The following is a 21946-nucleotide window of genomic DNA, read 5'->3' on the forward strand; positions in this document are numbered from 1 at the left end:
ATATATATATATATATATATATATATATATATATATATATACACACACGTATACACACATACACATACACACACACATACACATACACATACACATACACATACACATACAACGTTAAAAGTATATTAGAATCTGGAGATAATTTTCTGAGGACGACTGGATAGGAGAGACAAGTGGTCCCTGTAGTATCTGCCCTTAAAAACGATAAAGAGGGAGAATAAAACCTGAAGGTGGCAGTAATACAACCTTATGGATGCCAGCTGCCGTAAAACCTCGAAGAAGAAGAAGAAGAAGAAGAAGAAGAAGAAGAAGAAGAAACATTTCTTAAAAGCTGACGTTACAAAACAGAATACTGTTTTTTTCAGTTAAAGTGTATTTCTCTTTGAATTAAAGACATGAAGCACAACTCGAACGTCCCGGCTTTCCTCACAAAGCTGTGGACGCTGGTCGAGGATGCAGAGACCAATGAATTTATTTGCTGGAGTCAGGTAATGCTTAAACTTAAACGTTGTGGTTAGCATTCAGTTGTAGATGCTAACGCAAAGCAGACAACAATTAGCCTTTAGGTAATGAATAAAATGTAACATAATGCAAATAACAATTATCTGTTAGGGTTCAGCAGTCGTGCTTGTCATGCGACCCACTCGTATCAGCATAGAGAGCGTTCGGCAAGCAGAAGCTGAAGTTAAACATCAACTGTTAGCTAGCCAGTATTTTTTTGTCCGTCCCGCTGGTTAGCCAACGTTAGGTCAAATCCGATATCTGCGTCATGCACGCATGCGGTCATCTCTGAGTTTTGTGCAAAGAGTCACTATACAGATGCGTGTATGCACAGCCTCTGATGAGCTCTTCTGTTGACTGGTGTTTATTGCTTCCAGGAGGGCAGCAGCTTCCTAGTGTTGGACGAGCAGCGCTTTGCTAAGGAGATCCTCCCGAAGTTCTTCAAGCACAACAACATGGCTAGTTTCATCAGACAGCTCAATATGTGTAAGACAGCATTCACCACCTCGTTTTCAATTGTAACGCTACCTATCGGGGCATCCGCGTTGTGCCATCAGTCAGTGCTTCATAGCTGATCTAGAGTGACTCACAGGTGTCTGAATCCATTACATTCCACCACTCACAACAATGAATCCAGTATCAAAATGGTTGTGAATTCTTTTGTCTCTCTCTTTTTATTGGTAGATTTATCAACTAATCATTGCAAATCTAGCACCAGGGTTTATTTTCTGTTAAATAGAGCTTGATAGATGCAGGGGCAAATGCTATGGTAACAATGGTAACCACAAGGCACAGTGTAAACAGTGTTAAAACTCAGTTTTTTGTCTTGTCTTATTTTGCTGATTTTTTTTAATGCTGTCAGTTATTTCTAGTGTCACTGGTTTTCAGTTTCAACTTATAACACCGTTTTGGTGTGTGTGTGTGGGGGGGGGGGGGCAAAGAGAGTGTAAATCACTTGTCTGCATACTAATAAGAAAACTGCACTCCTCTGGACTCAAGGTCCACTCTGAAGCCTCTGACATGACTGCACATCTGGCATACAGCAATGGCTCCCACAAGTTCAGTTGAAACTGCCAAAATCACAAGTAAGTCTGTTTCTCTGCTGTGGTTTTTTTTCAAATGAAACCAGTCTGGGTTCTGGCAAAGATCTGCTGGAACGGGCTCTCACCTTAAATAATGTCTGCTCTGATAGCTAATTTTACGATCTATGTGAAAATCAGCAAGAGAGAAACTTGAGATTTGGGAGTTGCAGTTGAACTTGTGAAAGCCGGATCTGTAGGTGTATCATTTCAGAGGCTGCGGTCAAGCTGGTCGCTGTTTGGATTTTGAAGCCCGTCTGTTGTTGCAGTTATTGTATGGTTGCTTGGATGACCAAAAATGGAAGTTGGCCCATATTTCAGCAATGATTTCCCACATTTAATAAACCAAATTAAACAACCTTCCAATACACATCGCATAATGTCATTAAGTAAGTCTTGTTGAATATGTGCTAACACCAGTGAAGTCCTGTGATGATTCCATATTAGGTTTACTGAGAACCACAATGGATTTCTGCTCAAAATGAATATGGCCATATCAAATTTGAAATAACTTAGTTTCACTGAATCTGGGTACAACCAAAAACCAAGTTTGAAGACCTGAGAGGTCTGATGCGGTATAGTCAGTGAGCTGCTTTGTGACAGCTTTTAATTTTGTTAGTCATATTTCTAGTATCATGATATACAGTACATATTCTTGGTATTGTTTGTGTGTGTATGTGCATATGTTATTTTCATCGCTGGGCGTCTCTCATTCACTCTCTCTCTCTCTCTCTTCCTTCCTTCCTTCCTTCCTTCCTTCCTTCCTTCCTTCCTTCCTTCCTTCCTTCCCTCCTTCCTTCCTTCCTTCCTTCCTTCCTTCCTTCCTTCCTTCCTTCCTTCCCTCCTTCCTTCCTTCCGCTTCCCCTCTCTCCTCCTCTTTATTAGTTTCAGTCAGGGTCAAAAACACTGCCATGCTTTGAAGAAATTACACATTGTTCCATGCAATTCAATCCAGTACAAAAGACCTGCAGTTATTTTTGACACTATCAGAGAGGTTTTGATTGGCCATTTTGCATTATACTGAAAATTGTTTGTTGTTTACTTTCTTGACACAAATTTCCAGAGACCAAATAGCAAATAACTTAAGAGACAAGATTTGTATAACACCATCTCAGGTCCTTATTGCATGTGAAGATTGTAAACCCAGTCTACTATAACAGTGTAAGGGCAGCTTTTTATTTTAATGGTTATGAACATGTGACAACCCAGGTATCCTGGGCACCCTTAATGGAACCTGCATTTTCTGTATTTTCATGTACTTCTATATACATATATTTTGGAGGGAGTATATTTTGCTATTTTTTAATGAGATTACCTGTGTGTGTGTGTGCATGCGTGCGTTCATGCCCCAATGCGTGCGTGTGTGTGTGTTTTTTTTTCCATCCGTTCAGATGGTTTCCGTAAAGTGATGCACATTGACACAGGCATTGTGAAGCAGGAGAGGGATGGTCCAGTAGAGTTTCAGCACCCCTACTTCAAACATGGACAGGACGACCTGCTGGAGAATATCAAGAGGAAGGTGGAGTCATCTCTCTTTTCAGTTTTCAACAGAATTAATGTAATGAAAATGTAGCAAAAGACCTCCTGACTCGAGCATAAGTAGCTGCCTTTACCAAAAAATAACTGCATGCTCATTTTCAATGAGATCAAAGATTGCTGAACACATAGGGAAAGTATCATCCACTTGCCAAAAACATCATCCCTGACAGTAGGAAAAAGGTGTTTTTTATCAGAATGATTTTTCAGCTTTCAGGCTTTCTTCAAGATCAACAGTAGGACAGAGGCACTGGTTTGATAGATAGGCTACACCCTGGTAACAAATCTGATGGTGATTGGTTAATCGTATTCCATTATTAGGATGAGACCATGATTAGGTAATCATGTTACCTCAGTAGGGTGAGGCACAACATGAAGAGGCCTTCAGAAAATCAAAATTTTAAACAAATAGTGATGAGCTATAGCCATTTAGATAACGTCAAAGTGACAAGAACTATAATGTGTCATACCACACAGAGATATAAATTTTACATGCAATTTTTTGGTTAAGTATCTTTCAAAATGTTAAAAATACATGAATTTTAAATAGATTTAATTATATAATTAATATTTGGTTTAGCTGAAGGTGTATTAATTGATGTTTTTCACCTTAATGGTGGAACATGATTATCTTATCATGATCAGATGTGTTACTAGGGTGCGGCCTATATAACATACCACAGCCTGGGTCCTACTATGATTGTCGATTGTTGTCATTCTAATGAAGGAGGAATGCACGCATGACTTTTTTCCTGCTCTCAAGTCTGCTTCCAGTGATCAGTACAAGCCTTGGTGTGTATTACTTTTTTACAAAAAGCATCATCCTAACAAACTGCTCAGAAGGTTTTTGTGCAGTACACTGAAATTTTGGGCAAGACTTGTTTTGACACTGAACGCAGAGTCAGACAAGATGATGGATGTCTGTTTTGTCTCTTTACACCCCGGACAGACCTAGGTACAGATTTGTAAAGCCTTGTTTAGCACAAAGACTGGATGCAGGGGAACACTCCTCTCAAAGCTTTATTGGAAATACAGAGACACTGGCACTTTGCCCAGTGATCTGGTACTTCAAATTTTATGAATCTGATGTAGGGTGTTTGTATTTATACAGACAAGGGTAAAATTGGGATTGTGATAACATTAATTACTTTTGAGCTTGTTCCAAAACCATTTCTCTGCATCAAGACCTTTGACTCCTCTATCTCTTCCTTTTTCATTTATTGGCTCATATCTTGTGCAAAACACCTATTCCTTAGGTCACATTTTTGCTGTCCTTCCAGTATTAGGATGGTGTAGATACAAGATTTGATTGAAATTTCTGTCTTTCAGGTTTCTAACACTCGGCCAGAGGACAACAAGATTCGCCAGGAAGACCTGACCAAGATCTTGGCAAGTGTTCAGAGTGTTCACAGCAAACAGGAGAACATTGATGCCCGGCTAGCAACACTGAAGAGGTGAGTGTAAAGCTGTTTACAGGTCATCCCAGAAAATATATGGAATCCAAAATCAAGAACAAAATCTAACAACCCCAGAAATGTTGCATGTGGAGAATTCCATTAGTAAAAGACAGACAAACAGCGCAGGGCTGAAAATTGGTACACCCCTTGAGTTTGAATTTGAAGATGTTTTTGGTCAAGGTGTGGTTGCAGTCAGGGAAGTACAGGTGCTTGGTTAAGATCACTGTCATGGTTAAATAATAAGAATATCAACTGCTGTAAAACTGGACCTAAACCCAGGATTCTGGAGTGACTTCCATTAAGTTGATTGGACAATTGTGGCAAACCACACACACACACACACACACACACACACACACACACACACACACACACACACACACAGTAGTCCCATGTTACAGTATTTTCAATTCAATTCAATTCAATTCAAGCATTCAAGGCAAGCCTGAGCCAGCCCTAACTATAAGATTTATCAAAAAGGGAAGTTTTATGCCTACTCTTAAATTTAGAGACAATGTCTGCCTCTTGGACAAAGGCTGGAAGATGGCTCCACAGGAGAGGAGCTTGATAGCTAAATGCTCTGGCTCCTGTTCTGCTTTTGGAGACTTTAGAAACCATAAATAGGCCTGCATTCTGGGAACGCAGTGTTTGAGTGGGGTAATAACGTACTATGAGCTCTTTAAGATAAGATGGTGCCTTACAATTTCTGGCTTTGTTAGTAAGGAGAAGGATTTTAAATTCTATTCTAAATTGTACAGGAAGCCAGTGCAGAGCGGCTAATATTGGAGAAATGTGATCTCTCTTTCTCGTTTTTGTCAGAGCACGTGCTGCAACGTTCTGGAGCAACTGGAGAATATTCGGCAACAAATTTGGGCAGCCTGATAGTAAGGAATTGCATTAATCCAGCCTGGAAGTTACAAATGCATGGACTAGTTTGTCAGCATCGTTTTGAGACAGGATGTGCCTGATTTTTGCAATGTTACGTAGGTGAAAAAAGCAGTCCTTGAAATTTATTTTACATGGGAGTGAAAGGACATATCCTGATCAAAGATAACTCCCAGATTCTTTACAGTGGTGCAGGAGGCCAGCTTAATGCAATCCATAACTGCTACATCATCAGAAAGTGAGTTCCTAAGGTGTTTAGGGCCTACGACTATAACTTCAGTTTTGTCCAAGTTTAGCATCAGAAAATTGCAGGTCATCCTGGTCTTAATGTCCTGAAGACACACTTGTAGTCTAGTTAACTGATTGTTTTTTTCTGGCTTAATTGATAAATGTAGTTGGGTATCATCTGCATAGCAATGAAAATTTATAAAGTGAATAGAATTGGTCCAAGCACAGAACCCTGCGGAGCTCCATAGCTGACTTTAGCGAGCACAGAGGAGTCATCCTTAACGTGTACAAACTGAGAGCAATCTGAAAAGTAGGATTTAAATCAGCTTAGTGCAGTTCCCTTAGTGCATGTCATTGGGTTTTGTCTAAGATACTGTATGTTTGAACCATTGTCCTATTTGACTCAAACCTTGGTTAAACCTCTAAAATTACTGAATGATGCCTGCTCCAATCTGATTGCTTCTGGCTAAGTTGCAACAGCCTTACACAGAAGATTGCTTATCTGGATGGACGAATTCCAATCCTTAATTTAGTCAGTGAAGATGGGAGACTTCTTGACTTTCCCCTTGAAAATTTGGCAACAGATCAGTGCCCTGGGATGAAGACATCAATTTTGTGGTTTACATCCAGAAGATGCTGAGGTGGTAATTGATCCTTTAATGACTCTGACTACTGAAAGTAGTGATTTTGATGCCTTGCTGCAAATGGTTGCCAAGATTAAGAACTTGACTTGTTCTACACCGTTGAATGTCCAAGCCCTGGTGCCTTGTCAGAGGATAATAATGAGATCACTCCAGAGGAAATGGCATGGTATCCACACTGCAGCTGCTCACAAAAGGTACCAATAGAAACAGTAGACCCCTAGGAAGGACTCCCTCTCATCCTACTGCTCCTGTGTGTGTGTGTGTGTGTGTGTGTGTGTGTGTGTGTGTGTGTGTGTGTGTGTGTGTGTGTGTGTGTGTGTGTGTGTGTGTGTGTGTGTGTGTGTGTGTGTGTGTGTGTGAAGAGTGTAACCCTCGCTCCTCCCCCTCCTGCTCAGTATGTACATACAGAAGCTGCCACACGTCATGTAGTTGACCAATCACATGCGGCTTGAACATAAAAAAGTCAAGAAATAAACAAAAAAGAAAATAAAAAGGCCCCCGCTCAGGAGCTGGTTCCGATCTTCACCTCAAAGAGCCGGCTCTAAGAGCCAGTTCGTTTGTGACCAACATATCACTAGTAAAAGTGCATCCCAATTATCCAGAGCCTAAAATGACACCTTCACAATTCTTGCTTTGACAAACAAATTGTTCAGACCTCAAAATTCTGAAACATGAATTAATACTATTCAGATCAACCATTTATCAACCTGGTAACATTGCCCCCACATCAAACCTGTCCTTCCAAAGGAAACACTGCTATGTCTCTTCTTGTTTTGCAAACAGCTAAAACAAATCATCCATTGCTTTGTCCTGTCAAGTCTTTACTATTTTAATGGTCCATTTTCTTGTTTAAGACAAGCTTAAACACTAAGCTCAAGATTCGTATTGAGTGACAGAACACTTTCTGTCAAGGCTCATAAATTATTGAACACTTTCCCATTGGAGTCTGATCAGCAAACTCTGTTATGAGTTTTAAATCACAAAACCTATTTATTCTAAAATTGCCCTGCTTTGTCTGTATTTCTGTAACAATTTTTGCTTGTGTTTGTTGTAATAATTTATTGAAATGTCATCTTCTTTATGTAACTGAAACAACTTATAACCATGGTTTTTGAAAATTCTATGTACAGAAAAAATTTAAATTTACTTACTCACTAGCCATATTGTAACAACTATGTTATATGCGTGGGTGTGTATATGTGTATATGTCAGTAGCTACATTTGTAATTATAGTCAGATGTCTTTCAAAGCATTGTCCCATTACATGAGAGGGACAGAGTGATAGAAACCCCTGTCAATGTAATGCTATAGAATAGAACACCACCTCTGCTACTACAGCCTCAACATTATCATGGAGTGGAAAAACACACCTGATTACATGTCAGACACTAATTTCTTCAGCACAGAACATTGTCAGTGAACAAAAATCACAGTGAAGGTACAGGACCTCATAGGAGATGGTGTTTGTTCTGCAGTCCATTGTCTCAATTGTAAATGTAACTTGTTTTGTTGTTTAGGGAGAATGAAGCTCTGTGGAGGGAGATCTCAGATCTGAGACAGAAACATGCCCACCAACAACAGCTAATCAAAAAGGTGAGCGTTTCACTGCACCCATCATCTGGAAGTTTATTCACATTCATGTCTCCTGTAAACACCTCCACTAGAATATGCTGCATTTTTTTTTGTTATTTTTTCTTAAAGACATTTTTTACACTTCATGGGGTTGTTAAAACACAATCCAGGAGAAGAAAACCTGTTCCCCCTTAGGGGTAATTTGAGCAGCAATAGTATCAGGAATATAAAAAATAGGCATAGAAGGGAATAAAATACAAAATAGAATGGATTTAGACTTACACATTTTTTAAGGTACAGTGTTTTTTCATTATTGCACATTAGCTTAAAAAATATGTAACAGTATATAAAAGAAGAACATGCATATGTATAGACTTGATACAAAAAAAGAAAATATGTAACATTGTAAGATATTGCAAGTAATGGCAAGATGATGAAAACATAGAACCACAAAAATGCAAAACAGTAAGCAAGTAATGTTGAACAGTCTGATCGCAGTTGGAATGAAGGACTTGCGGTAGTGTTCCTTCTTACAGACTGGATGGAGCAGTCTGCTGCTGAAGGTGCTGTTTAGGGCCCCCACCGTCTTATGCAGCGGGCGGGCTGGGTTGTCCATGATTGGCATGGCAAATTTCCTCCTCTCACCCACCTCCATGATGGTGTCCAGAGGGTAGTCCAGGACAGAGCCATCTCTCCTGACCAGTTTGTTCAGTCTTTTCCTGTCCCTCTCAAAGCTTCCACAGCCCCAGCAGACCACTGCATAGAAAACTGCAGATGACACCACAGTCATAAAATGTTCTTAACAGTGTCCTACACACTCCAAAGGACCTTAATGTTCTTAGCAGGTGTCTTAGAAGGTGGAGAAGACTTTGGCCCTTCCTGCACAGGACATCTGTGTTGTTTGTCCAGTCCAGTTTGTGGTTGGGGTGAAAACCCAGCTATTTGTAATCTCTCTGTCTGTAGTACCTTCCTTTGGAAATCAATCACCAAAGTATTACTCTGTGCATGTTTGAGTCATTTTGAGCATTTACGACCACTTTTGTGAGTGGTGCTGTCTCCACCAGGAGAACCGCCTCCACCAGGAGAACCATCTTTAAATATGTGTTGTTATTTTTAGTGGGATAAATGGAATGAGAGCTTTCTGTTCAGTATCTCCACCAATAATTTGTTCTAAACCAAATGTTTCTAAAACAACAAGAGTACCAAACTCTATGCTACTTCATTTTTATTCACAGGTTTGCTTTAGGAGGAATCTGCATATTACAAATAGAAATAAGACTTGTCATTTTATTTAGTGCCCATGTAAACATTTTTGTGGCACTGAATTGATTGCTCTGAGAAGGGAAATGTTTAATGTAATGACTTCCACCAAATGTTGTGCTCATTATTGGCACCTGAGCTTTGAATCCAGTTGCATTTTCTGTTGAATCTCAGAGACTGTTCTTTTTTCAGCTGATACATTTCATCGTCACATTGGTACAGAACAACCACATCCTGAATTTAAAGCGCAAAAGGTGAGTTCACACTTTGTGTGACAGGATTGGAGTGAGAGTCCTTTAAATTGACCCTCCAAACACACATACCGTGCACCTGTCAGAGATGCATTGGTGAAGTTATTACTAATTATAATTAATAGGTGAAGTTGTTACTAATTCTAATTAATAGGGGAGTATTCTTAATAAGCCATGACCAAATTAGTTATCATGAAATGCATAGACCTGTCATATAGAATATAGCCTTTTTCATTTAATAGTGACACTTGGAATGTAAGGTAATTCACTCCCAGAAGCACCATTTAAGACAGTTGTTGTTTGACACAGTCGCTTAAAATGCACCATGTACAAAATGCACTAACTGTAACTGTTGTAGGTGTCACAGAGTGTATGCATGATAGTTACATTTCTGTGTAAATAAAGAAGCTGCAGCTAATGATTTTCCTTCTTAGTTTGTTAGTTGCTAGTGTGTTTTTGGTTAAATTATGGATCATTATTTACAATAAGATAAAGAAAATAAATAAAATCTTCACTGTTAAATCTGTAACCAGCAAGCAAACCTTTTTGAATGAGTTTGTCTTGAACAACTACATAATAAATCAAGTAACAGTTTCAGCACTCTCATAATATGAACTGTCGTCTGTATTAACTTTGAATGTTGATGTCACCTTCTTTTTGGCAGGCCAGTCCTTATGAACAGCAATGGAAAGAAGCCCAAATACATTCATCAGATCTATGATGAGAAAGTGTGTGTGGACCAGGTCAGTAAATAGTATTATCTATCATGAACACTTGTAAGTGAGTGTATTCATGATATGATCTTTCCAAGTAAAAATATATACTAATAATAATATACTAATATTAGTTTGTGTGTGTGTGTGTGTGTGTGTGTGTGTGTGTATATATATATATATATTTTAGCGCAAGTCAACTTTAACCTAGTGAACTTGTAGTCTTTTATAAGCTGTGGCCCCTGCTAGTAACATAAAAACTGCAGGATCCGGTTGTAAACTGGAAACAAAACAATAGGCACGCCCCACGCACATGTTTGGTCTTGCCTGCTCGCTAGCTGTAAAAGTGTAGGCTACTGGTTTGTGTGGATGTCACGTGCAAAACACTGAATTGGATGTGAACAAGATTCTGAATGTAAAGTTTAGTTTCAAAAAGTTGCCAGATTGGTCGACTGACAAGACCAAAGTGTGTATTGTTGGTGTGAACTGAATTATCACTGTAGCACATCCATTCTGAAATACCACTTTTGGCCAAACACACGGCTAATGCAAATTCTCCGCCGCCTCCATGTCAAAACCAGGTGACAATGGATGGCTTTCGACAGAGGCATATGGATGCTGTTATGTTCAAAGGAAACTTAAGAAAGGAAAGTTTAAGCCATGGTTTAACTGCACTATAGGCTGAGTCCTAGTTTACAATGATGTGCTCTCTGTAACTTTATTTTGTATCACCCTGTTTTGTTCCCTTAGAAAGGGTTGTTGAAGGGGCTTTTTTGTAGCCAAGTATTTATTTTTTGTCATCAGTTTATTGTCATCAGTGTTAAATTGTGTGAGATTTGATTCATTCAAATGTGAATGACTGCTTAAAGTGAGAATGTTAGCATGAAATATAACACTACACATTTTCAATAAAAAAACATTTGCACAAAGCAAGTCTATCCACTTTTCCATGTTGATAACAGTATTAAAATGATAATTCAAGGGACGTTTAGAACAGATAAAAATGTGCAATTAATCGCAAGTTAACTATGACATTCCTGAGATTAATCGCGATTAAATATTTTAATAGATTGACAGCACTAATATATATACATATATATATCTATATGTAATTACGTGTAAATTGTACTTGAGTGTACATTAAATCTAACATTAACAGATTACATACCAGTGTATTTATACATACTACTTGAGAATTTTCAATACACTCTAAGTGCACTTTAAAACTAAGGATGAACAGTAAATACATATATGTAATGCATTCAGTGCACATTAATGCCTGCCCTTGAAATATTTAACAACTCTTACTGTTTAATTTAAAATAGCACATAGACAACATATCATATTGAAATTGAGAAATTCCATTGTTTTTGAAAATGATATCATTTAGAATTTGATTACAGCAACAGGTTTTACAAAAGTTGGGAGAGACTGGAAAACACCCGGTGGAAGATCTCACAATTCATTAAGTTAACTGGGGTTCACTGCACTGGAAAATAGTGCAACAATTTAAGAATGATGTTTCTCAATATAGAATTGCAAATAATTAGGGAATTTCATTCCCTACAGTACGTAATGTCATTAAAAGATTTCTGTACACAAGGGACAAGGCTGAAAACCAAAACTACAGTAGATGGTTGTCATCTTCAGGCCCTCAGACAGCACTGCATTGAAAACAGACATCATTTTGTGGTGGACATCACTGCATGAGCTCAAGAACACTTCCAAACACCATTGTGTGTGAACATAGTTCAGTGCTGCATCCACAAATGCGAGTTCAAACCCTACCATGCGAAGAGGAAACCATATAAAATCCAGATCTAGAAACCGTCTTCTCTGGTCCCAAGATCATTTAAGATGGACTGAGGTGAAGTGGAAAACTGTGCTGATTCAAATTTAAAAGCCAGCACCCATGATGGTATGGGGGTGCCTTAGTGCACATGACATAGGTAACTTGCACATTTGTGAAGGCACCATTAAAGCTGAAAGACAGATGAATGTTTTAGAGCAACATATGATGCCAAGTAGACAACATCTTTTTCAGGTAGGGCGTTGCTTATTTCAGACAGTGGCAAATCATGTTCTGCATGTATTACAACAGCATGGCTCCAGAGAGAGAGAGTCTGCATGTTTGGTGCATTGTGAAACCCAAAATATGATGAAAGAGACCCCAAACTCCTGAGCGGCTGAAATTGTACATCAAGCAAGAATGGGAAAATATTCCACTTTCAAAATGACAGAACTTGGTCTCCTCAGTTACCAAATGCTTACGGAGTGTTGTTAAAGTAAGCAGAGTGGTAAACATGACCCTGTCCAAACTTTTTTGAAACGTGTTGCTGTCGTCAGTTTCTAAATGATGTAATTTTCAATAACAATTAAGTTTCTCATGTTTCAACAATTAATATGTTGTCTTTGTGCTATTTTCAGTTAAATATGGGGTTTGGTGTTTTCTAAATCATTCTGTTCTGTTTACATTTTACACAGCACCCCAACTTTTTTGGAGACAGGGTTGTAGATAATGTTGAATATGTCATCTGTTTTATTGGAATAGATCTGATTCAGTCTCTGTGTGTTCTGTTCAGTCATCTGTTAACAGTCTAAATGGTGTGAAGGGCTCAGAGATATCAGACGACGTTATCATCTGTGATCTGACTCAGAATGATACTGACATGACGGCTGAGATCACAGAGGGGTCACCCAGAGCCTGCGAGCAAGGGTAAGACTATTCACCTTTGACTCTTCAAAACATTCACACTGTATTCCATTTATTACCCTGTATTTCCATATTTAACAAAATTGACATACAGTTCGTCTGCTTGGTCAGCCACTTACCCCTTGAATTAATGCCTTTGAAGACTAGTAAAATTGCATGTTGTTGTGCCAAAGATTCCTGTACTCTCAGGCAAAATACAGTATGTGATTACTTCAGTCTTCTTAATTCAGTTTAACCCCTGATGACTCCTCCTTTATGAAGGCCAAATGTGCGTTTGCATTTGAATAAGCAGGGAAAAAGAAGTGCAGCCATTATTTTGCAGGTGCAGTGGAGAGGAGCTAAACCTATTTCTTCTATTCTGTGCATTTATTGACTATGTACACCACATTAACATTTGGCTGTTATCAGGCTGTGAGAAAAAGAATAGTAAAGAAATAGTAAAACTTTTGTAGAGAAAGGCTGTGAGGGGAATATTTTACAACAAGACTTTGAATAAGTTGATATATACTGCTGCCAGGATATTAAATTGACACCAGTATCTTTCTTAATGACTTGCTGTATGAAAATGTGCTCCCTCAGTGATGTAGAAATCGTGGAAGTGCAAATAGACAGCTGTGTGCTGCCAGCTGAGACGGAGGTGAGCACCACCTGCACAACTGAAATGAAACAGACAGAGGCTGGTGTGGCGGCAGCAGCAGCAGCAGCAGCAGCAGCGGCGGTAGAAGTAGATGACAGCCAGAGGAGCAAAACTTTAGACAGTAGTGGACCAACTAGCAGTGCCCTACTGCTCAATAAACCCTCAGGCCTGAGTCTGGAGGACCCTGTCAAGATGATGGACTCCCTACTAAATGATAATGGAGCAATATCACAGAACATCAACCTGCTGGGCAAGTAAGTGCAAACCTTAATTATGATTCATTTTATTTGAAATACAAGTTTAAACAGCTGGTTAGTATAAATCATGATGGTTTTCTGATGCTTACAGTATGAAATTCTAATGATAATAATAACATAGCCATCTATTATTTAGCCATATATTCTAGCTTTACCATTTTCCTAATTTGAGTTGAAAATGAACATTAGCAATAGTGTTAATATGCACACATGCACTGTGGGCCTGGACGAGATTCAAGCTTTTCTCCATTCCCAATGAAGTTACCTACCTACACATGGGTAACAAATTAATAGAAAAAACAAAATAAAGTGTCTTAGTTGGGTTAGGTCATGTCTGGTTTTGCTGGTCCAAATATCTCTGGTACGCTGCATGCTAGAGACTTACTTTTTTGGCAAGATAGATAATGTTACCGTTCAGCCGTTGCCACGAGTGCTCCAGTGCAATCATATCCCTTTCAGAAGCTTGGTAATCCAGTTTCTTTAATAAACTAAAATAAAATAAACTAAAAATAAATCCATAATAATAGGCAAAACACAGAATGTTTTCTGTGATAATCAATAAATCTTTCCATGTTGAAAACCATTATCCTTGTTGTTAGCATGGTTTTTAGCCATCCACTTGCAGGAAGTCTGAACAGCAGGGGTTTGATACATTAGTGTCGATGTACTAGTGCTGGGCGATATGGCTGAAAACTCTATTGCGATATAAGTGTTTTATATTGGTCGATATCGATAATTATTGATATTTTTTATGACCTATTTAAAATAAGGACCAGGAGAAAAATACATTCAATTTAAACATTTTTATTTTAAATTTAACCTTCCTCTGATTATAATCCCCTCAGCTATCAAAGCAGAAAGGAAATGTCAACACAACCATGGAAAACACTCAAATAATAAATGTAAAAAAAGTGTAAAAATGTAAACAGAGAGAAACCTGAGAACTTTTTTCTGCAGGTTTAGTGCAGAAAGTTCACAAGCTGATTCACCTTCTGGTGAATAAAATGTTTTCAAATATGTGCAGTGTTTTGTAAACATAGCAGAAACTGAGTTAGACTTGACATCTGTAAACAAACATGATAGACAGTACAGTAACACTGACTGAACTATAAAACCAGCCTAGACATATGAACAACTTTAGTCACTCTTCTTACTCTAAACATACATGAACTATTCAATTATAACCTGGCTTCTCCTCAGTACTCAGTGAAGCATGTCTTTAGCTATATGATATGCCGCTACCTCCGTTACGTCTTCGTGCCTTTTAGATGATTTGTCATCAGGCACTGAAGCAGATACCTCTGCATGGTGGTCAGCTGCTTGTGCGGTGGTGCTGCGGTTGGCGGACGTTGGCGAATACGGCTGCGCTCCAAAGAGTGAGCGCGTCGAAGTTAAGTTACAGACCACATTGGTCTGACTACGGTCTGACTTATAAAATCCAAAAAACTCCATACTGGCGAGCTGACTTTCCCTGTTCTATCGACAATTTCTTTGCTCGCTGCAGCGCTCACTTTCTATTTCTCATCTCACTCCTTGCGGAGCAACAAACACGTGACAACGAGATGGCGCAACCGAACTTGATACTGTTACATGATTGGCGTGTTAGCGTGTTGACTTGCCAACCAATCAGAGGCTGTGTTTCTGACAGCATTGATGTGGCAATTCTGATTTCAAACGCATTTTGCAATGGACTAACATATTTACTGAGGCCTCTCTAACTATCACCCCCCTAAAGTCAGTACTTTGTAGAGCCACCTTTTGCAGCAATTACAGCTGCAAGTTGCTTTGGATAAGTCTCTATGAGCTTGCCACATCTTGCCACTGGGATTTTTGCCCATTCCTCAAGGCAAAACTACTCCAGCTCCTTCATGTTGGAGTTTTTGCTTGTGAACAGCAATCTTCAAGTCTGACCACAGATTCTCAATTGAGGTCTGGACTTTGACTAGGCCACTCCAACACATTTAAATGTGTCCCCAGAGCACCTTCCTCCATACATTTGGGGAGTCGCCCACATAAATTGTGGGCGAATCATGAAATGTGCCTCCTTATTTTTAACTCCAAATAATGGCTTTTTCTCTTTCCACTCTTCCATAAAGCCCAGTTCTATGGAGTGTACGGCTTATTGTGGTCCTATGGACAGATACTCCACTCTCTGCTGTGGAACTCTGCAACTCCTTCAGGGTTACCTTTGGTCTCTGTGTTGCCTCTCTGATTAACACCCTCCTTGCCCGGTCTGAGTTTTGGTGGGTGGCCCTCTCTTGGCAGGTTTGTTGTGGTACCATGTTCTTTCCATTTGAAGATGATGGATTTGATGGTGCTCCGGGGGACCATCAAAGGATCGGATATTTTTTACTAACCCAACCCTGACTTGTACCTCTCAACAAATTTGTCCCTGACTTGTTTGGAGAGCTCTTTGGTCTTCATGGTGTGATGCCTCTTGCTTAGTGGTGTTGCGGTCTCTGGGGCCTTTCAGAAAAGGTGTGTTTATACTGACAGATTGTGTGACACTTAGATTGCACACAGGTGGACTTTTAACTAATTATGTGACTTCTGAAGATAATTGGTTGCTCCCTTTGTAGGTGCTTCATAGCAGAGGGGGTGAATATATCTGCACATGACAATTTAATTTTTTTTTTTTTTTTTAAATTCTTTGTTTTACATATATTTCACCAACTTCACCACGACTATTTTCTGCAGATCCATGACATAAAATTCAGATTAAAAAAAACATTTAAATTACAAATTGTAATGGAACAAAATAAGTAAAAAAGCCAAGGGGGGTGAATCCTTTTGCCAGGCACTGTATGTCGTTATGGCCTTTGATGAAGGAATGTCTCTACCAAATGAAAGAACACACAACTGATTTTTCCAAAAGTGTACATTTGTTTATTTGGTGTTGGTCTCCAAATAGTATCCAAAGTTGATTGTAGACATACTTTACAGGGCTCCTCATGGGTCTGATTAAAATACTCACCATCGTAAAAAAATGTAGATTAAGTGTCTCTTCAAAATATTGAGCTCAGAATAAATATACAGCACATATGTTCGTAACCAAATCTGTTCTTCATTCCTTCTTTCTTCCTTTTGTTTGGATCCAGAGACTTAACGCTGACTGATAGGGCTAATGACAGCTAATCTTATGGGAATGTCAAATATTTAAATGAAATCTTAACATGTCATCCAAAAATTCTATAAATTCTATACTCTCTTGCATCACCTCTTCTTTTAACAACACTCTGCATGTTTTTAGGAATGGAGACCAGTTGCTGTAATTTTGAAAGTGGAATGTTTTCCCATTCTTGCGTGATGTACATTATCAGCTGCTGGGGGTCTCATTTGTCTTCTTTTTGTGTTTCACAATGTGCCAAATGTTTTCACTGTGTGAGTCGAGTCGAGACTGCAGGCAGGCAGGTTTAGCACCTGGACTCTTTTACTAAGGAGCCATGCTACTGTAATACATGCACAATACATACACTTTGTGAAACAGTGGTTTGTGAAACAGTGCTTTCACAAAGTGGTGAACCTCGACCCATCCTTGTGAATTACTGAGCTTTTCGAGAATGTCCCTTTCACACCCAATCAGGATATTATCATCTGTTATGAATTCAATTCAATTCAATTCAATTCAGTTCAATTCAATTTTATTTGTATAGTGCCAAAGCACAACAGAAGTTGTCTCAGGACACTTTCATATAGAGCTGGTACAGCCCAAGCTCTTTTATCTACAGAGTCCCAACAATTCCCTCATGAGCAAGCACTTGGTGACAAGTGGCAAGGAAAAACTTCCTTTAACAGGCAGAAACTTCAGGCAGAACCAGGCTCTAGGTGGGTAGCCAACTGCCCAACTGACTGGTTGGGTGAGAGGGAGAGTGAGAGACAGACAGAAATGCAATCACAGTAACAATCACTGTGGATGTAGTAATAGTAGCAGTTGCAGTGGATGTCAGGCAGAGCTATGGCAGGAGATGTAGCTGTAATCCACAATCCAGATTCAGCTACTATCCATGGGAACCTGCGAGGCGACAAAGCACGGGGACTCCTGGGAAGAAGCAAAGTTAGTGACACGCCATGGTAGGACATTAAAGCTTGCAGATGGAGAGGCAGAGAAGTAACAGAGGAGCTCAGTTTAGCATAACTATGGGCTGGTCCAGGGCAAGCCTGAGCCAGCCCTTACTATGGGATTTATCAAAAAGCAAAGTTTTAAGTCTACTCTTAAATGTAGAGACAGTGTTTATCATGTGGAATGTTCCAAAAAGGTGTTTTTTGAATATTACACAACTTTTCCAGTCTGTCCCTGTCCCAACCTTTGAAACATGTTGCTAGCATGAAATTCAGAATAGGCATATATTTACAAAATCATTGAAGCAGATGTCTTTGTACCTTTTCAAGTGATTATATGTAAAACAAAGGATTAGTAAATATCCCATTATGTTTCATTCATGTTTTCCACAGCCTCCCAACTTTTTTGGAATTAGGGTTGTACTTAACTCATACCTTACCATTAGTTATACTGTGGCTGCTGTAAAGTACATATGATTTGAAGATTTCTCCAGCTGCACTCATAGTAGTACTTGCACCATTAGTTATCGTGGAGCAAAGAAAACAACCAATGCAACCAATGTGTCGATTAGACAGTTTCATAATGTCCTCTGATATGTCAATCAGGTCTGCAAAGGGTTGGTACTTTTTTGATGCTAAATATAGTGTTTATGATAACTAGAAGAAGAGTTATTGGTTGGTTATTGATGGACTGTGTCTGTCTGTCTGTCTTGTCAGGGTGGAGCTGATGGATTATCTGGACAGTATTGACTGCAGTTTGGAGGACTTCCAGGCCATGCTTTATGGAAGACAGTTTGGTTTTGATTTTGATGCCCTTGAGGTAAAATAATATCACATACACACTAAACCAGAAAACACTCACCTGATCAGTACTTCCTCAAACTTAATACAACATGTCTAATCAATTTCAGCACTGTGGAGAAGAATGCCGACATGCTGTTAACAACATGACATTTTTCACACTGCTGTAATGGTAGCTTAGTAGCAGATAACATGGTGGTAGTGTGAAACTTGAAGGGTTAACATCAATAGGTGTCAGTTCCTCAGAAAATAAATGTTTTTCTAGAAGCTTGATTTTAGAGCACAGAGCAACAGAGAGTTGTTTGTACAGCTACAGTAGCATTGTCAGAGAACAAGGTAGAGTCATGACAGCAGGTCTACTCCACTTACACATAAAAAAGCCAAAGTTATGCAACTAATGTAGCCTGACCTCATTCATCAATGAGCAGAAAATGCAGTGTTAATGCAATTGGAAAGAACAAGGACACTAAAGTTCTGATTATGATGATGGGTCCAAACGGCACCACCTCAGGGCTTCTCAAGTCCTGTGCAGACCAGTTTTGTGGGATATTTGAACACATTGTCAACATTCAATTTCAATTTAATTCAGTTCAATTTAATTTGTTTAGCGCCTACAATACAATACAATAAATGTATTTGTATTGAACCGTTTTGGGTATCCGACATTCGGTTCGGTACAGGGCTGTGCACGAGTGAGTTCACGGGCTGGAAGTTTTGTTTTTTTTTTTGGCTCACAGGCCGGAAGTTGCGTCTGTTTACGTTCCACCGCTAACATGTGCAGCTACACTTGCAGCTACACCTGCAGCCCGTGCGCATGATGGCTACTGCTAGCAGTAAACCGGAGCTTGAAGACCCTCCCCTGTCACTAAAGTCTCCTGCTTGGGAACACTTCGGCCTTCTGGTTAAATATTGCAACGGAGAAAGACAGGTGGATAAAACGAGGGCGGTGTGCCGACACTGTTCAGCTGAGATTGGGTATGTCTCCGGCAACACGACAAACATGTTAACTCACCTAAAACGGCACCACCCAAGTGTAAATATCCCAGCTACAAGAAGAAAAACCAACATAGTGCAAACGCAGCTGACCTCGGCATTCAAGCAGCCTCTCCCTGGCAATTCAGATCGGGCCAAAGCTATAAAAAGAGCCATTGGAGTTTTTATAGCAGCGGATCTAAGACCATATTCAGTTGTTGAAAATCCTGGTTTTAAACACATGCTCAAGGTGATTGAGCCCCGGTATGAAGTTCCCACTCGTCCACGCTTCAGCCAGAAAATAATTCCACAACTTTATGAACAAGCTAAATCTTCTGTTGTCCAAGACTTGTCAAAAGCATGTGCAGTAGCACTCACAACTGATGGATGGACATCCAGAGCTAATGAGAGCTATATAACTGTGACTGCCCATCACATCACCCCTGAGTGGAACTTATGCCACATTTCCACTAGCGCGGCTCGACTCGACTCTACCCGGTTGCTTTGTGTTCCCATTAGGGATAGTACCTGGTACTCGATACTATTTTTAGTACCTGCTCTGGCGAGGTTCCAATTGAGTAGAAGCGATACTATATGAGTGACGTCAACAGCCTGTCGGCCACTGATTGGCCGGAGAGTGTCGTCACTGGTCTGCGACGTCCAACACCGGAAAAACAATCCCGCCTCCTCCATTGTAACGCCGGGCAACAGCAACCGCTGACTTTATTCTTTATTCTCACTCGCGGGAAATGGCTGCTCGGTTTCTTCTCTTGCTTTGTGTGTGACAAAAAGCCACAAACCGAGCAGCAAATACAACATTGCCTCGATGTCCTCCATTGTTTGTCAGCTCTGTTTGCGTCATGTACAAATTGACGTCATGGCAGTTTTGCGCAGCCGTGGTATGACGACCCCGCCTACGTTGAGGAGGTATTATGAAGTACTCAATTGTAATGGAAACTCAACCAAACCCAGTAGAGTAGAACCGAGTCGAGTAGAGCTGGAACTGTGTAATGGAAATGCGCCAATAGTGAGCCATGTTCTGCAAACTCGGCCCATATATGAACAACACATTAGCGCAAACCTGGCAGAGGGGCTTAAAGAGACAGTGTTGGAGTGGACATTGGAGAGGCCAGGAACAACAATTACAGTCACAACAGACAATGCCAGGAATATTGTAAATGCAGTGAGTGAAGCTGGAATGAGCCCCCAAATTGGATGTTTTGCGCACACTATTAATCTAGCTTCTCAGAAAGCAACAGGTCTCAACCAAATATCCAGACTCCTTGGTAAAGTGAGACGGATTGTGTCTTTCTTTCACCGTAGCCCAACAGCTGCACACATATTGGAGAGAAAACAGGGGATGCTTAATATAGCAAAACACACCCTTATTCACGACGTCACCACCCACTGGAACACAAGCTATGATATGCTTGAGAGGTACCTTGAGCAGCAAGCAGCAGTGTTTTCGGCACTGACAGAACAGGCTCTCAAGAAGAAAGATATCAGCACATTGTCTGACAAGGAGGTGAGGATGGCAGAGGGGGTAATTGAGGTCCTGAAGCCACTAAAAACTCTCACAACACTCATAAGCACTGAAGCTACACCTTCAGCATCCATGATCCTGCCTCTCAAAGCCACAGTTCTCCACTCTATGGAACCAAAAGATGGCGACAGTGCAACAGTGACCCAAGTCAAGGCTGCCATCAGAGAAAACCTGGAGGACAGGTACTCCTCTTGTCAGGACTTCCTCCACAAATGCACAGCACTTGACCCAAGGTTTAAAACTCTTCCTCATGTGGATGATGCCTGCCATGACAGGATCTACAACAGCCTTGTCACAGAGATTGTGGCCATGGAAAGAGAGGTATTGTAATAATTTAATAATAATAATAATATAATAATTTTACGTGCATATAATGTATTTTTCACTGATAATTTTGAAACAACAAATTGCTTGTGTTACTAATATTCTTATTAAAAATGTTTATACTTTTTTTTGTATTTCATTTTACAGAATGAGAAGGCCAAAGGGATCACAGCAGCTGCTTCATCCCCAGAGACAGGACACCCAGAGGCATCTGAATCATCTCCTCCTGTCAAGAAGTCAGCAATGGCTGAACTGTTTGGTGAGCTCTTCAAGACACAGGTGGGAAACAACAAGGATACTCTGCAGCTGGTGAAGGAGGAGGTTGCCGCATACAAGGCAGTGAGTTGTATTTCAGTAGATTCTGACCCACTTCTATGGTGGAAGGCCAATGAGGCCATATATCCCCTAACTGCAAAGTTAGCAAGGCGCTATCTTGCCATACCCGCTACCTCTGTCCCTAGCGAGAGGGTATTTTCAACCGCTGGGGACATTGTGACTGCCAGCAGATCTGCAC

At 39.9% G+C, this 21946-nt stretch overlaps 1 protein-coding gene across 2 annotated transcripts in view; it reads left to right on the plus strand.

Moving 5' to 3' along the window:
- The first annotated feature begins 275 nt into the window (after nucleotides 1-275).
- hsf2 (heat shock transcription factor 2) overlaps nucleotides 276-21946 on the plus strand; it is a 45594-nt gene continuing 23923 nt past the window's right edge. Inside the window, exons 1-10 of one of the 2 annotated variants that reach the window (XM_070988162.1) lie at nucleotides 276-488; nucleotides 879-987; nucleotides 2972-3099; nucleotides 4446-4570; nucleotides 7848-7923; nucleotides 9355-9416; nucleotides 10078-10156; nucleotides 12709-12842; nucleotides 13419-13730; nucleotides 18510-18612. In XM_070988162.1, the coding sequence (XP_070844263.1) occupies nucleotides 396-488; nucleotides 879-987; nucleotides 2972-3099; nucleotides 4446-4570; nucleotides 7848-7923; nucleotides 9355-9416; nucleotides 10078-10156; nucleotides 12709-12842; nucleotides 13419-13730; nucleotides 18510-18612 (1221 nt within the window). In that variant the 5' untranslated portion in view covers nucleotides 276-395. The remainder of the gene's footprint in view (nucleotides 489-878; nucleotides 988-2971; nucleotides 3100-4445; nucleotides 4571-7847; nucleotides 7924-9354; nucleotides 9417-10077; nucleotides 10157-12708; nucleotides 12843-13418; nucleotides 13731-18509; nucleotides 18613-21946) is intronic. The other variant, XM_070988163.1, reaches the window with a different exon arrangement.

This window comes from Chaetodon trifascialis, chromosome 19, assembly GCF_039877785.1.
Source record: "Chaetodon trifascialis isolate fChaTrf1 chromosome 19, fChaTrf1.hap1, whole genome shotgun sequence".
Taxonomy (NCBI): domain Eukaryota; kingdom Metazoa; phylum Chordata; class Actinopteri; order Chaetodontiformes; family Chaetodontidae; genus Chaetodon; species Chaetodon trifascialis.